Genomic DNA, 16,406 nt, shown 5'->3' with positions numbered 1-16,406 from the left:
TCAAATATTGTATATGCGTATAATATAGAAATAGAATACTGTGCAGAAGTCACCGACCGCCCAATTATTTAATGCCCTGTTAAATCGCAAAAACAAGAGTTTCCAAAACTGGAGTTCAAAAAATATTTTAAGGATATTAAGAATATTTTTCGGCTGGCTAACTGTTTGGTTCAACAATTCGTTTTTTGGAAACGCTCCTTTGTAGTTTGGAAATGTGGTCTTCCTCACATTAATTGGGATCTTACACAGCTCCTCGTTTGTCTTGGGTTTGTGAAATGAGTAACAACTCACTCTTTCCACTAAACTCTTGGGAAATTGGGCAGGTTTTCATGTGCTGTGGCATAAAGTTTTTCAGAAGTAAAGACTGTCCCCCCCTTCATGGTTCAGGCAGGCTAAACAATGAGCTTTCCCTGAATTCGTATTTGAGTGTCTATTTTTCCCTAATGGACAGCATAATGCCATAGTAAGTTAATTTTCAGGGATTTTGAGAAATTCAGGGAGTGCAAGTATTAGATAAATGAAGGGATCCCAGACCCCACATGACCCTCCATATTTTGTACCTTGCTTAAAGTCAAGTCAAGCGCTTTTTTTTTACAGGTGTTGTCACAAAGCAGCTTTACGGAACATACAGAACAAGTGAGCAAGCAGAGAGTGAAAACTTTCATCTTTCATCAAAATCAAGCTGCACTCTTGCTTCAGACTTTTCTGTCCCTCCTTCCACTGTGAGAAGAGCTCAAAGCTATGAATCTGAAAGGATGTGTAGCTGTCAAGAAGCCCTCACTGAGAAAAGGAAAAAACTGGAACACCGAAACTGGACATCTGGGATGGACAGTACAGTTCTAAGAACCAATGAGCCTCCATTTAGAAATGAGAAAGTTCGGGCCGAACTTTGGAGGTTTAGAAAAAGATCCCTGAAAGTTTCTTTGAATTGGAAGCAAGTCTTTTGAAAAGAATGCAAGCTGTAAAAAAGTCAAAAGGTGGACACACTAAATATTGAAACACTGACGTTACACAGGGTGAGTCAAAAGTCACAGGACACTGTTTTATTTTATTTTTTATTTTATTATCGACTTTTATCTCTGGGGTCATCTCAGAACAACTGTGTATGCTGAGAAAATCTGCGACAAACACCACCTTCAGCACCGCATCGTGGAGGCTTGTGCCAGCATAAAAAAATAAAAATAAAATAGTGTCCTGTGAGTTTTGACTCACCATGTACTTAGTTGTTCAGGCTAAGTTTTCAACTTTGTTCCTGAAACATCAATAACCTGTACTCATGGCCATTTGACTGTTAATTAAATAAATGAAAGGGTGGTCTCTGACTTCTGCACAATACTGAATAAGCTTTAAACTATAATTTTAATTTGGTTAAAATCACATTAATAGATTAATATTTATAATAATAAGTAATAAAAAAGTATAAGTAGTAAAATGACCCCTACCAAATAATAGTACCATCTAAGCCCTTTTTAAGAAGTTATATGAAAGGTACCAATAGTGTACCTTTAGAAAACAATGTTGTCCAAAATGTTTTTATGTCCATGTGCATTCTGCACTTTTAATAAACCACCCAGCACCCAAAAAACCTGCAACTCTGCAAAATCTCAGCTATAATCTTGTACAATTACCATCTTGGTAATTCCAAGTACTATAAAAGGAACAGGCCATTCAGGGGAAGTGGCAGTGTATTTCTTGCCAGGGTGAATCAGCTTAGACTTATTAATCAAAAGGACTCATGACATGGGCTGTAAAACTGTCCACAGCTCGTTAGGTTCCAACAACTGTCCAATTTCCCTGCAGGGAAAGTATGGCACATCTCCAGAGGAAAGCTATGGTTAGAGGGAAGAGGAGCAAGACTCTTTAGGATGCAGTGGAAAGATCTGAATGAATGCCAAGCACATCACTGACACGCATCCATTCCAAACTCCCTGCCGGAGACACCTTATCTCAGCGAACTGAAACCCGGGGCTGGGATGGAATGAGAATCCTGGGTCATTAGACCAAGAAAAAAAGAGAAAGGCAGAAAGCTTCTTCTGAGCATACCTTCTCCACGTCTGCCTTGGTTACGTTAATGTCAGCGTCCATTTTGTCAAAGTAATGCTGGGCTCGGTCCGCCTCCTTGCAGTCTCGCTCGAACCTTCGTTTGCTCTGCAAGAGACCAGCACAGATTTCATCAACCACCAACAAAACCACCGGGTTGACCCCTAGCAAAAAAATCTCGTTATAGCTGGATGAATAGTGCACTGCAAGAAATGATTTACTGGCAACACATGAAAACATCTTAAATATAGTTAATAGTTCTAATAAGTGTCATTTTGAGACAGCTGTAAGAATAACATGTAACTATTAAAAAATGGATAGTTTTGCGTCCTAAAATCTGATTGGCCAAGGCAATTCAACAACTGAATTCTTTATTAATGTAGTAACTCACTAAAACGAAATGATTCACTGTAAAACTTCAAAAAAGAATGTGGCTTGAGTGACTTACACACTTTAAATGTTAGTATTTTTTGGCAGCTCTGCCTTAAGTAGTACTCTGTAAACTCAGTGTGGGAACACGAATGTGTGGCACTGTTAGCTTGATGCTAACATAATACAGGAAATCTCATGGATATGCTAGCCACATTAGCATCATCATTGTGGTGTTGAGCAAAACGTACTTAATAAGCTAAGGATTATACTATAAGCACTGCGATGACATTATTACTATTACATGATGAAAAACCCAACATTGACTGTGATTTACAATGAAAGTCCCCTGAATATTCTTGTCCTCCTTCAGCAGTCCACAGTTTAATGGCAACAACAGTGCAAACAGACATTACTTGATGGAAGAATTGCTTACTGTGATTATAATTGATTATAACGGAAATATTTTGTTGAAAATGTGTGTATAAAAAATAATAAACCACTTGAGACCCTGCATTACAGTGATTTTACCACAGGTGAAGAAAAACACTTACCTTTGATAATATTACAATAATTCATTTATTGACTTACTTGTAGACATTTTTTACTTGTTTAAAGTCATTTCAGTGAAAAAGTAATGGGTGTCATGTACTGCTGATAACTGTCAACAATTCTTTCTTAAAACAAGCACTACTTTCTGCATTATGTCTTTAAAGAAGCCAAATTAACAGCCAATAGTATAGATAATTTCTCTAGATAAAATTACTTACATCAAGTAAAAATATCTGGTAATAATTTGAATAATCTTATAATAATCTTACACCCATCTCACAATGAGAACTATTAGATATATTAATTACATTTAAGATTTCTTTTTCTGTAGTTCTCACACTGACTGTTCATATTGCTGGTTCAGTCAAAGCTTTATAAACTCAGCATAGACCTCATCCTGTATTTACTGCACTGAAGAAACGATTTTTAGAGATAAATTCCTATTAACATTGAAATTTAGACCTGGTCTAAGCATAATCCATCTTCGCATGATCATCTGTTTAATACAGAACCAGGTTTGCTCACCGACTCCAGCTGCTTCCAGGAGTTCTCGATATGCTGCTGAGCCCTCCGGCCATCGTGGAAATGCTACAGGAGAATAAAAACAGAAGAGAAATAACATTTGATTACCTCTTGTGAGAGCAGCTTCTGACTTAAACTCTATCTTAAACTGTAGACACAGCTGAACACTACAGTTAAAATTATAGCTACTTAAAGCTAAAATAATAGCAGGGGACATTTAAGAGCCAGAACTTTGTGCTTTTGTCCGTTTTTATAGATCACGGTATGTCATACAGCAAGGAGGAACATTCCTGGCCCTGGTTTGGTGGTTCCTCTGCTCAAACACACCCACTAATTCTGGCAGTTAACAGATGAGCGTAATCAGGTGTGCTTGAGGAGGTAAATCACCAAACATCGCCCCTTCGGGACCCTTCATAGAGTATCAGAAACCATGGAAGCAAGTCTGTTTGAGATTATTTAACAATTCTATGTGGCTTGAGGCAAGTGTGTGATGATGTACTGATGCTAAATGGTGTCCATAAGTTTCCATAGCTTGTTAGCTACATTAGCCTCTTAGCTCCAGTGCAAAACTACAGAAGCAAAGTTCAGACTTCAAACACATCTTGGCTGACCAACTGTATTTGGGGTAAGAGAAAAACTGTGTAAATCTGTATATTAACTAAACTATTCCTTTAAAAGCAAACTGTATACAAACTTCCTATTGTAATCAAAATCATTTGCTTAGGTCACTGAGGTTGCAGTGACGTGATTCTGGCATCACAGCGTTTGTGCCTGACCGCTCTCTGCCTCCTCCCACACACAAGATGCCATTACATGCTTTATGAAAAATACATAAAGAGCACTTTCTTTCAGCGAGTCATTCATACATGAAAGATGGGCTAAATGCACCAACCTCATCAGGGCGGAAAAACGAGCTGCTCTACATTTTCTTCTGCTCGTGCGTTGTCATGTACCCCCACCCCCCCAACCCCAATCGTGTTAGTTCCAGCCAGCCGGCTCAGATAGAGGCCTTGTAGAGGCCTTAGAGGGGCTCAGCAAGGGGGAGGACATGCTCCTGCTCCTGCTCCCACTCCACTGACCCGAATTCATGACCCACATTTAGCTGTAGCGTTATCCCGCACCGCGCCGTGAAATTGTCAACAAAATAATAACATATTTCACATTCTTTATCTTGGGATTTATGGGAGGCTGGGGATGCAGGGATGGGCTACACAATTTGTGATGTGATTTGATTCTTGTTCGTAGATGATTGATGCACTCCATCCCCCCACCCCCAACCCCACTGTAAAAACATTGATAATAAAAATCGGCTTGGGTCAAGGATTTGGTTTTTCAGGATAATCTATTAGACTCTGGAAAGCAGAATGCAGAGTGGGTTTTTTGTTTGGTTCTTAAAAAGAAGAGTCGTACCGCTTTGCGCTCGGCCTTTAGCTCTTGGATGTAGCGGGTCAGCTCTGAGATGATCTGAGACGAGAGGCTCTCAGCAATGACCTCGTGCTGCCCGGCGTAGTCGTTCAGCTCGTTCAGGGTCATGAGGAACGCTCTGCAGGAGGTGTACCTGGCAATATGAGAGAAGGTGTCGAAGCTGTATTTAAGCAACCTTTTTCATGGACTAATACAGCTGAGATCATCAGCCAGTAATGAGGTCCTTATGAGCTGAATCAAAGTGTGTTAAAAGCACAAAAAAGTTAACTTTAGCAGCGTAGAAGAACTGGAATGAAAAAACAGACATGGAATTAAAACAGAATTCCTTTAAGGGATTAACATATATGGTGGCATTCAGAGATGAAGTGAACAATATAAACGATGGCAATGACACAGCTACATGAAATAAAACAATTTCCAGTGAAGTCTAAGTGTAATTCTGTAGTTCATATAGGCTGATAACTGCAAGCCCACCAGGAAAAATGCTGGTGAGGTTGTTCATTAAAATGCATTCATTAAATCTGGCTCAGAGTTCCAGAGAAATCTGACTTTCAGAGTTTAGAGCAACTTTAACTGAACTGCATAAATGCTTGTAGTGATCAAATCTTGTGACTGGGATGTACCCAGGGAAATAAATGAATGCTAAATACTTACTTGTACTCCTCCTCTTCTCTGGAGTTTTTCTTGGGCTGGTATTTCTTAGAGAGATTTCTATGATAAGAGCAAAGCAAAGAGCCAGTGATCAATATGAGCTAAAGGCCTATGATATTTCACTAGAGACTTCTCTCAACGCTTTTTATCAAACATCTTTTAAAATATGTATTAGTAATAGCACCACATGCCAAAATAACAGCACACGCTAGGAATGTACTTGGAATTTTGGGCTACTGCTGATATCAGATATTTCTTGTGTATACATAAGTCAGCGTCGCTACGGATTCAGAAACATTTATAACATGTAGATATTAATAATACATTAACATTAGAGACATATAATACTTATACTTTTGTGAATGACATTTTATTTGGTTTTACATAAATAAGCATATTAACACATACACATATTTACACATAAAAATTCTCTCAGGGAATCGACTTAGACCCCCCCCCATCTTTCTTCAGATATGATCCTTCATAAACCAAACAGCATTAGACTAACTCTCCATAGTAACTGGAGCTGCATTATGGAGCTTAGCTGTACACCACTCCAAAATCAGAATGTCCAAAAAGAACCGTAGCCATATTTTCATGGTCAAACCTGCTATGAGAATCTTTTTTTTTGGAGATTCAGTTTGATTCCAGAGTCATGGCATATTAAGAAGAGCTGGACACATCGGTAACCTTATATCTAAACGTTCAGAGAAATATAACACTTGTCTCACAAGCCAGCCTATCATCAGAGAGCATTTTTGTCTCTAAACATGGGAAAGTACCACCTTGTTTGACAGGACAGGCCTGTCTGACTGACATGCCACCACTGCTGTGTTTGTGTGACGTGTAGGGTCAAGACTTTTAAAATGCAAAAACACGTCTGTGGTCAGCAAAGTGGCATGCATGGAAAAACAGGGAAAACCATGAACAATGAATGAAACTTCACAGACTTCCAATCCAGCACCTATATCTCATTCCCAAATACTCGTCACGGGGGTCAGAGCGATAACTGCTTGCAAAAATTTGTTTCCCACTGAACAGACTAAACTCCATGTATTGAACAGCCAATCAGAATAAAACTGAGAAAACACCAGTCGTTTTTGCCAGTAGCCCTGGGCCGATAAACTGCATTATCAAATATTGCAACAATTTAAAGAAGCACAGATATTAGGCAAATTACCATTATTTTCATTTTGTTTTGCCTGACCATTCTAATCTTTTGTTACTTAAAACATCTAAATAATAAAATTGACTGCACTAAATTATAGGCTATGCAAATAAAACACAACCTAAGTAACTATTTAACTACTAATTAATTACACACATGGATACTTTCAATGCCATTATTATTATATAGGTCAAGAATGTTGGGACAAATCCCAATGAAAGAAAGAAACTCTGGTACATAAGCCCTTCTCTCTGGTAGAGAGTAAAATGGACAAGCTGTGTAGAAAAGGACGCCAACAAACCAGTTTTGCACTAAAACTGGATGTTAAAACTAAAAGAAGTAGTTTTACTAAGTCAGGAGAAGAAACATGCTAAAATGTGGTGCCTCTGCTTTAGAGTCACCCCCTATAATACCTGAAATAATGATTTAAAAGTCAGGTGCAGGGCCAGAATTGAGTTTTTCAGACCCACATCATACGGATCTATGCATGAATGTCACATGCACAGGCTCAAAAAGAAGGTAAGACTCGATGTTCAGGTCTCAAATGCTAAATCAACACTATACTGATTTGATGACAATAGTAGATATTTTCTATACTCATGGGGGTCTGAAGCACAAATGACATTAAAAAATGTTCTTTTACACGTTGAGTGCAATTACATATTTTCACCAGAGAGGTCTCCAAATCCAAAAATGTTACATAGTGCAGCTGTAAGTAATATTAGAAATTAGCCCAATTGGTAGTAATGTTAACACCAGGGAAAATGCAAGCTCTAGGGCATCACTCACATGTGACAAAATTTGAATCACTATATAATTTATCATGACAATTCTACAGACAATAATAATTTGTCTAAATTTGCATTACCATCCAAGCTTAACATGCTACAGTTAGCAGAAGCTCCATGAGCGCATGGGCGGAGCCTCTTAGGCTACAAATGCAGTAACATGTTTTATTTATTTCAGTAGCCCAACATCACCTAAATGATCTGCTCTTTCAGGGCACAATAAATGTTTCATCAGCTATCGGTTGGAAATATAAAAAAATCTTTGATAATATTTTTTAGAAACAAAATTTGCTGATTCCAATGTCACATGGTTTGATATTACATTTTGATATTTCTTTAACATATTTCCTCTAACACAGACTAGCGAGGTCTATATATTTCACTTCTAAAAAATACACCAGTCTATTAAATGGGCCTATTAATGCAGCCTGGAAAGCAAACAAAGCCGTTTACTGTCCTGACCATAATGATCCCCTTATTGTGCCTTTGGACAAAGACTCCACTTCACACAGCTGACTTTTGTTAGTCAGAGTGAAAAACTGAGACAAAGCAGCCCCCCCGAAAAATGAAAGCAGTGTTCCATAGACTATCATTGTGAGATTAATTCAAATCAATGCGAAAAGGTCCGCAAAATGCTCATGAACATGACAATGTACGCTGCCACCCCCTCTCTCTTCTTGTCTGCAGCTCCCTCTCCCTCTCCCTCTCTCTCTCTCTCTCTCTCTCCCTCTGCACACACCCAACTGTACCTCCCTGTAGGCTGACGTGTTGCTAGGCAGATCACCATCTTGCAGCTTCTTGTCAAAGCCACACCGACTCTGTCGCTTATTGTCTCCGTATAACTTCACCAGAGGACTAAGCGCTCCTCTAAGAAGAGGGTCGGGCAGAAATATAGTCTCTCCACACAATGACTAATATCTTGTGGTCTTTTAAAAGGCTATTATTCCTGAGCTGGAGACAGGTCGATGCAGCATGTCTACTAACAAGTGCTTTGTGTCGGATAAATCTTCACTCATTGTGGAGCGCTGAATAACAGGCTTGAGGGAGACATTGTGAATTAAGCCTTTCTTTTAGCGGAGCATGCAAATACACCCTCCAGACTTCACAGAAATAACAAAGCCCTGATTGACAACGCACTGTAAAAGAGGATTTTCTCATGTACACACACAGAAAGGGCCTACGTGTCGTGCTTCTAGCCTGGACGCTAGCCGCAGTAAGCCCCAGCTGTGTGCATAATTATGAATGCAGAGGTTTCTTGCAGCTGACGCGTGCGTGTGTGAGTACGCAAGTCAATTTCCTCTGGGGTCTAGTCTGTCAGGAGGGGGGGAAACGCTGGCTCACACGTCTCTAAAACACAGACAGAACCAAACCAGCAAAACCAGCGAGAGACCATCAGAATGTGGGCCAGCACCGTAGCAACCCCGGTAACCATGGTAATGCACGCCTGGCATGTACCATGTCCAGCTGAATATGTTCGATCCTGGATAATCTTCAGCGAAGAACATCTTGGCTCAAATTATGCTTTAATAAGAAATACATCACGATTTGGTCATTACTGGCAATGACGTGTATAAGTAATTCGTACTTAGATATGAAAACTGATACTGAATCCTTGAAAAAGAGAATTCCAAAGGAATTTTGAAAGTTTTGGCATAGTTAAGTCATTAAAATGTAAAAAAAAAAAAAAAACTCATTCGGTGTGGTTCAGTGTGAAATGGTCCATTCCAGAGAAACATACCTAGTTAGAATTGTTCACAGTGGTGGTGATAGGAACCAGACGTCTAAAGGGTTTAAGACCTCTAAAGGTTGCATCATAGAAAGTTTTGATGGCTGAGACATTGTTTAACAACAGTTCTGAAATCAAATTTTGGCCTAAAACTATTTTTTTTTCATTCATTGCGTAGAAGTACAAGCAGGGCTTTTTTAGGTAAAATAAGTTAAGCCTAAGATAAATCATCCTTGTTAATAAGTTGAAACACAAAAGAAGCACCAGTAGTGCCACACTTGATTACATGATTCAACTTTTCACCCCCTGCAATGCAGTAAATCCAATTACACAGAACTAATAATGCTCTTTTTAATGAACTTGCAGTTGCGCCGTATGCAAAGAAAACCATGTTGTGGTGTAATTTGTCACGATGACGGTAAATATCATAACTTCTGATTTCAACTACGGCCACTCAATAAAGTGGCAGGACTTTTCACAAATAGAGGCGCCCTCCAACTGCACAACACCTGACATAAAAAACATCACAAAGGCAAGCACAAAATCACAAACCGTGATGTGCTACTGTGATTACAATCAGCAAATTCACCAAACCACGTGGACACCTGTGATTAGTCAGAGAGTTCTTCAACCACTCATCGAGAAGATCAGCAATTAGTCAGCATGGTCACAGCACACTCCAGAAGAATTCCTGAGTGATGATTTGTCGAGTATGACAGATTACACACAACATGGATGAACTCATTACAAAAACAGCTTACAAACGATTATACTGCAAAAAAGTGACTGCAATGAAGTCATAATAATCTAGTGAATATAACTAATATGTATGGATTGCTGTTTATGGTGTATAATTTTATGATGACATATATAGTGTAAGATCATTTCATTTCTTTCTAGACATTTTGCTACTTGTTTGAAGTCATTTTATCGAGAAAAATCATTATGCCTTGAAACAAGCAAAAATCTACCTATAGAATAAGAACAATTTCTCCAGATAAAATAACTTCAAACATGTTACAGCAATCTCACAATGAGATACATGAATTCTACACATTTCCCCCCAGTTTTAACACCTAACAATCCTAGGTTTATGACATAATCAGGCTTATTATTCATTAACTACATTGCAAACCAGCTGAGTTAATCTCAGTTATAAAGTATGTAGTAAGACTTTGGGCCTGCTGATCATTTAAGGGGTTAATGCCCAACTTTAAAACGCTCCATTTGGGAGATTTTCCTGCCATAAAAGAGGGTTGTTTAGCTGGTTGTTTCACTAAGTGTCTGTTTTGGTGGCCTGTTTAAATGCCAGTGTGCCTTTAACACTTGGCTTTAATCTGATGGTGCTGTATAGATTAATAACACTGGGCTGCACCGCAATACTGAGCCCAGTAGTGGCTATTTCTGTGATGCCCCACAGTGTGGGCAGTAAAACAAACTTTTTAACCCATGAGCTTTACATTCACTGCTGTGAGACTGCAGCAAAGAAAATCTTCCAGTAAACCAACAGTTCTTTACTAGTTATTTACCAAGTTAGTTAGGCTTCTTGTGATATGCACAATGAGTCAGTTGGCAAATGCCATTGTCATGCCCCGTAAATATGGCAGCATTAGTGTCACATATCTCTGAAAAAAAATCTGCACCTTTGTATTCACATCATTAAGTCAAATGCTATTTTGGGTGATCCTAAACCAAAAGTTTGGTAGCAAAAAAAAAAAATCGAATGAAAGCATTTTCTGCAGTGCAATTATAATACATTACACATAATGTAATGATTATCACTGTACAGAGCACATCTGGCATAATTAATAAGCCTAATTGTGACTGAATGCTGAACTATTACATCCCCCTGACTCAGGTTTTAAGGTTATGCTTCAGCATCTGTTATTAGATACACAACAATATCAGAATTACATCAGTATCAGCAGACAACTGCTGTAAAAAATGACTGTAATCCAAGAAGTGTCTAGATTTCATCAATATTTCAAGATGATATATGATGATGTATTAACTGTACTCTAGAAGAGCAGAACATTTAGACAGGGCTACTGGGCTAAAGTCTAAGCATTTTAGTCTTTTTACTACATTCATAACTGCAGAAATAATGCTAATCCAGGTAGATCCAGTCGCCATCCATTTTCTAGAATTCATACATACTGTATGCATCTGCATCAGCATCGGCCCATAAAATCCCATATCAGCGCATCCCTAAAATCTAGACTGTGTATTTATTGTACTGTAGATGAGAACACTGGGCTAATGTCCACTAGTTGTTAGGGCTGCTTAAAATGGGCAAAACACTATGTATTGCAATTTTACTGTTACATACTGTAATAGTGATACATTTTGCAAATGTAAATGTAAAAAATATTGCAATAACAATTAATAAACCATATATGCAGTCCTATTACTCTCTGCATTACATCACAGTTTTATGCTGCCTCTATCTAACTGTCTGGTTTTCTGCTCCACACTCTGCAAGGAGAGGAACATTCACAGTAACATATAACCTTATATAACCTCTTGGTACCTTATTTGCTTGGCATAGCTGAGCTCAATTTCGGACCGCTCCTTCACGAACTTGGTGTAGCGTTCCACAAACTCGATGCCCCACTGTGTGTACTTCTCCAAGTTATCAAACTGATCCTGAGGACATAGAAAAGAGAAAAGCTTTAAGCAGCTGCACATTGCTTTACTTTATTTTAGAACACACAGGGCAAAATCTACTGCTCTTCTGAGACCAAATTCAACACAGTGGAAGTTCATTTAAACCAATAAGAGCTCATTTTACTCTTGGGATTTTACTGCATGTGACCTTTTCATTAATTAACACAACATGTTTCAGAGTAAGTAAACAGGCCCGCTTGTGTGCTACAGGTCTGAAGTGCTTGTCTTAATCTGGAGTGAAAGCAGCAGCGTCAGCCTGTTGTACCTCGTCACTCACCTAGTAGGTCTCTGGGTCACTGATCCCTTCCTTTCAGCTCTATCCTGTTGTCTAGCCAGAGAATATGAAGCTGAACTTGTACTCGACATTTGTTTCTAGATTTTTTTATCTAATGTATGGCAAATTAGACCCGGTTCATCCTCAATGTAGCACTAACAATGTTTCAAACTACCTGCTGTACTTAACGTGCTGTGGTTACGATGTAAACAAAGCCACTGCGTTCCGGAGAAACAGTGGTGGTGATAGGAACCAGACATTTGCAGTGTTTGTCTCTAAAGGCAACTTCAGGAAACAGTTATAAATACACTCCCTTAAGCTCGAGACAGTATTATACAACAGTTCTGTAAAAAGTTTTACTGTAAAAATGATTTTTTAACATGTTTAGCCTGAAGGGGTACATGCAAGCTGTTGTTAGGAAACACTATGCAAAGACAATGTTGTTTTTTTTTTACTTAACCAGTTTTCATCATTCCAGTTATCAACATTACATACCGTGCTGTCATAACAAAAATACGTATTTACACTTATTTTTACATTTTTTAGTTTTCTACATCCTTTGAGCACAGCAGGTGTCCATTGCAAAGTGTGAACAGTTCATGATGAATGGACCAATAGAAATGTTCCAAAATTGAACTGCAATAAAATCTTCTTACATCAACTCCTATTAAAAGTTAGAAATGACTTCTGCCGTCATTATTTGCTGTCATCATTTCACATATGAGTGGGTTTACTGATTGTTTTGGATAGCAAATAAAGTTGCTATAACTGTATGGGTAGATATTGCGACCCCTCGTTCCCATCACCACCACTGTAAAGACACCTGAGTCAGTCATTTTCTTAACAATGAACCATTTTACATTAAACTACTCTGAATGGGTTTGTTTACATCTCAGCAGCTGAATTATGAAGACATTCTGAACAATAGGTGGAACTAAGCTTTAAGGACTGTTATATAACCTGTAAAGACTGAGTTATATATTTGTTTGTTTCTTTTTTTTTTTTTTAACAATTATCCACTTGTGCTTTTAACAGTGGATTTCATTGAAGTTTAAAACAAAATAAAAACCAAATAAAAAACACATAAAAAAGGGTGTTAATGGTTGGGTACAGCTGTATTTTACTGTGCATTTATGACACATGAGAAAACGACATACTGATGGTAATACTGCACCGGTACATGTATTTATTGATAATTACATTTTTCTTTTTTGATATTTTGAGCACAACCTTAGAATGTAACTAGAGTTCAGAGTGATACGCCTTCAGAAAAGGAGAGAAATGTTCAGCCTTGGAAACCCATTCCAGAGAACAAGAGTTTGGAACACCTCTCCATCAATTAAAGCCGTCCCATATATTGTACTGAGTTGGCAAAGTGTGCAGATATTTTCTTGTCCCGGTCAAAGTCTCATTACTCAGCAATGAAGAACATTCAGTTTGGACAGCACAAATCAAAGATGCTTTCTTTTGCAGTCCATAGTGCAAAAGCCTGATCTCACCACAAAGAAAAGCTAGTAGAGCATTTTGTTTTAATTACAATTCTTGGCAAGATTTCAGCATTCTTCACTCAAATTTAGTGAAAGTGAAAATGTCTCAATGTTAAATATTTCCATCAGTAACATTAGCGTTAACTCTGTCTGGCTTGGATCCCTCAGGTTTCTGCAGAGAGAAACTGGGCGAAATGTCAGTATTCATCTTTTTCACGTTTGTTCCCAAAGATGTTCGATAGCATTGAGGTCTGGCGACTATTTTCTCCAAAAGGGAATTTTCTAACAGCTCGAAATTTGAGTTTGGTTTGAAACCATTCTTAAAGATCAAGTTTCAAATCAGGTAAATCAGGTTTATATATTATGAAATAAAAACAGTTCTGGTTAGGGCTGCTATATTATGGCAAAAACGATTTGGGTTTCTACTGAAATCATGATTATTTAACATGATTATTCATTGACCTTCCAAACTTCATGCATTTATCAAACTTTTAAAAACTTGTTTTTTTAACATCTTGTTAATAAATAATATAGAGTAAAAACACAATGAATATGTTAAAATAAAAAACATACATTTTAACAAACAATAAAAATTACGACTCAAAACAAATAATTCAAAATAAAAATAAATAAGTTCAACAATGTCATAGTTCACTTCTACATCCTATTGAAAACTACTAAACACATATACGTATAATAAGTAAAAATACATTTTATGAGTTTGAGCTTTTCGGGAGGGGTGAAGGTGCACCGCTGTGAAGGAACGTGGTGTGCTGGATTTATAACACTAGGCAAAGCGAGACCACCACTGCCAAACAGAATGTGGCACAATAATCGTTTTATCTCCGTTATCTTGTTTTCATAATCTCTGGAAGTCAAAATCGTAACCGAAAATAAAATTCGATTAATCGGTCAGCTCTTGTTCTTGTTACTTCACCCAGACTTTTGGGCCCACCGAAGTCTAAAACTTCTTCTTGACCAAGGTGCTTGATCCACAGTGACCGGACTGCTCAGTGGCAATGTGAATTCTATGTGATCCACTGCTGGAAATACTGACCTCAGTTTGCCAGCTTATAGGCCAGAATGATGAGGCCTTGGACATTTTTCTTTCCCTCCAAAGCTCCATCACTTTTCTATTATCATCATCTTCCCAAGTAACAAAGAAAGTTTAACCTCTGAATCTCCTCCGCCACCAAGACAGAATGAACAAGGCCTACACTTATGGTGAAGATGATGATGATGGTAACAATTATGATCCTTATCCGAATTAGGAGCCTCCAAGATGGGGTTTCATCATCACACGTGCACAGAGAGGAGATGCATAGTCACAGTCCTTGGCATATCAGATCATATCATCATAGCACATTTCTAATCCATAATACTCAGCTGTAATCACATGCACCTGCTCTAACGATGAACAATGCAGGAATACTCCTCATGCACTTTGCACTGCGGGCAGTTAGGGACAGCATTAGCTGCGGATTATTGCTAGCTCGGGTATTTAGCCAACTGGGCTGGCTAATAACTCAATAAGCTGGGGCTGGTTAAGCTGCAAGCCCATACAATTAGAAATCCACATGAAGAGGGTCTAAATGGGAGAAATAAAGCACATTTCTTATATTATTAGCTTAAAATTCTATAAAATGGGCGGACACCCGTTTACCCCGTTTACCTGGGTGTCTGGGTAGACTGGACTGGACAGCCCCAGCTAAACGAAGCTGAAGCCAGCTTCTTATTCGCCAGCTTTTAGTCCAAATTTGCCCGTTCACTGAGGCGCCAGACTGTAACTGCTGCCCCATTTAAGGTGGAACGGGAAAATTCGAACAAGAAGCTGGCGAATAAGATGGGAAGCCAACTTCAGCCTCGTCCTAGCTAAGCTGTCTGAACACTAGTGGCACACCTGCTGATTACTGATGCAGAGATTTGTGAAAGGACTATAACTAACTATGATGCCACTGATGCACCAAGCTCCAGTTTTCCCCTCCACGCTGCATTCTTCTATCAGAGACTGATGGTAGACTACATAGGTTACATACCCATAGCTCCGTGCCCCAACTGCAGTTCATGGTCTCAAGGCAATTCCTCCGCGCTAATCCTCTGTTCGAATGCATGAGTGCACGCGGCTGGCTCCGAGGAGCTCGCTTAAAAAGACTAAAAATAAAAATTAAAAAATGCTGCGCGGCTGGAATACCGTCAAGGATGTAAACCTCGAGCGGCGGGCACCGTTACGTTTTCACCTCTGCATGCTGCACGTTGCAAATACTCGGCTATGGCCGTGAGAAGTGGAGATAATGCCCTCTCTCCCTCTCTCTCCTCTCCTCTCTCCCTCCGCACGGCTCATGCATGCAGCCGCTGGGTGACAGCAGACGCTCGGCTCGACAACGATGCTGTCGTGTAAAACGGCCAAAGCTAATCCTGCAAAATAACAGTGCGCATTCCTACAACGCGAACTGCATGGATCGATTATTTTTGTTTAGACATGATTAAAAAAAACAAGTTATTTATAAGAATACAGCACACGTTAAGCCCAATTAGAAAAATACGATTTTGTTTGGCTTCAACGCGGCAATATTAGAGAGTGCGACTATTGGAGCAGGTCATATGATTCAAATTATTTAATCTAAAAATAAAACATTAATCGCATTTTGCCACACGCTTTCCAAAATAGGTCGATGTCTGGAGAGATTGCAGAAGAAATCCATGCTTTTATTTTGAAGTGGAAACACTGTGAGAACGT

The 16,406-nt window shown here is 38.8% G+C and overlaps 1 protein-coding gene across 5 annotated transcripts in view; it reads right to left on the bottom strand.

Moving 5' to 3' along the window:
* The window catches only part of fnbp1a (formin binding protein 1a), a 37,324-nt gene extending 21,052 nt beyond the window's left edge, over positions 1-16,272 (bottom strand). For 3 of the 5 annotated variants that reach the window (XM_037535882.1, XM_037535881.1, XM_017716125.2), the window contains exons 1-6: positions 15,706-16,270; positions 11,772-11,887; positions 5,563-5,619; positions 4,894-5,041; positions 3,487-3,549; positions 2,044-2,148 (exon numbers count right to left, since the gene is read on the bottom strand). In XM_037535882.1, coding sequence (XP_037391779.1) covers positions 2,044-2,148; positions 3,487-3,549; positions 4,894-5,041; positions 5,563-5,619; positions 11,772-11,887; positions 15,706-15,780 — 564 coding nt within the window. In that variant the 5' untranslated portion in view covers positions 15,781-16,270. Of the gene's footprint in view, positions 1-2,043; positions 2,149-3,486; positions 3,550-4,893; positions 5,042-5,562; positions 5,620-11,771; positions 11,888-15,705 lie in introns of all 5 variants that reach the window. The other 2 variants (XM_037535883.1, XM_017716123.2) reach the window with 2 other exon arrangements.
* Positions 16,273-16,406: the final 134 nt, after the last annotated feature.

Source organism: Pygocentrus nattereri, chromosome 28 (assembly GCF_015220715.1).
Source record: "Pygocentrus nattereri isolate fPygNat1 chromosome 28, fPygNat1.pri, whole genome shotgun sequence".
NCBI lineage: Eukaryota > Metazoa > Chordata > Actinopteri > Characiformes > Serrasalmidae > Pygocentrus > Pygocentrus nattereri.
The sequence above is the reverse complement of the archived record's forward strand: the minus strand, read 5'-3'. Positions and strand labels throughout refer to the sequence as shown.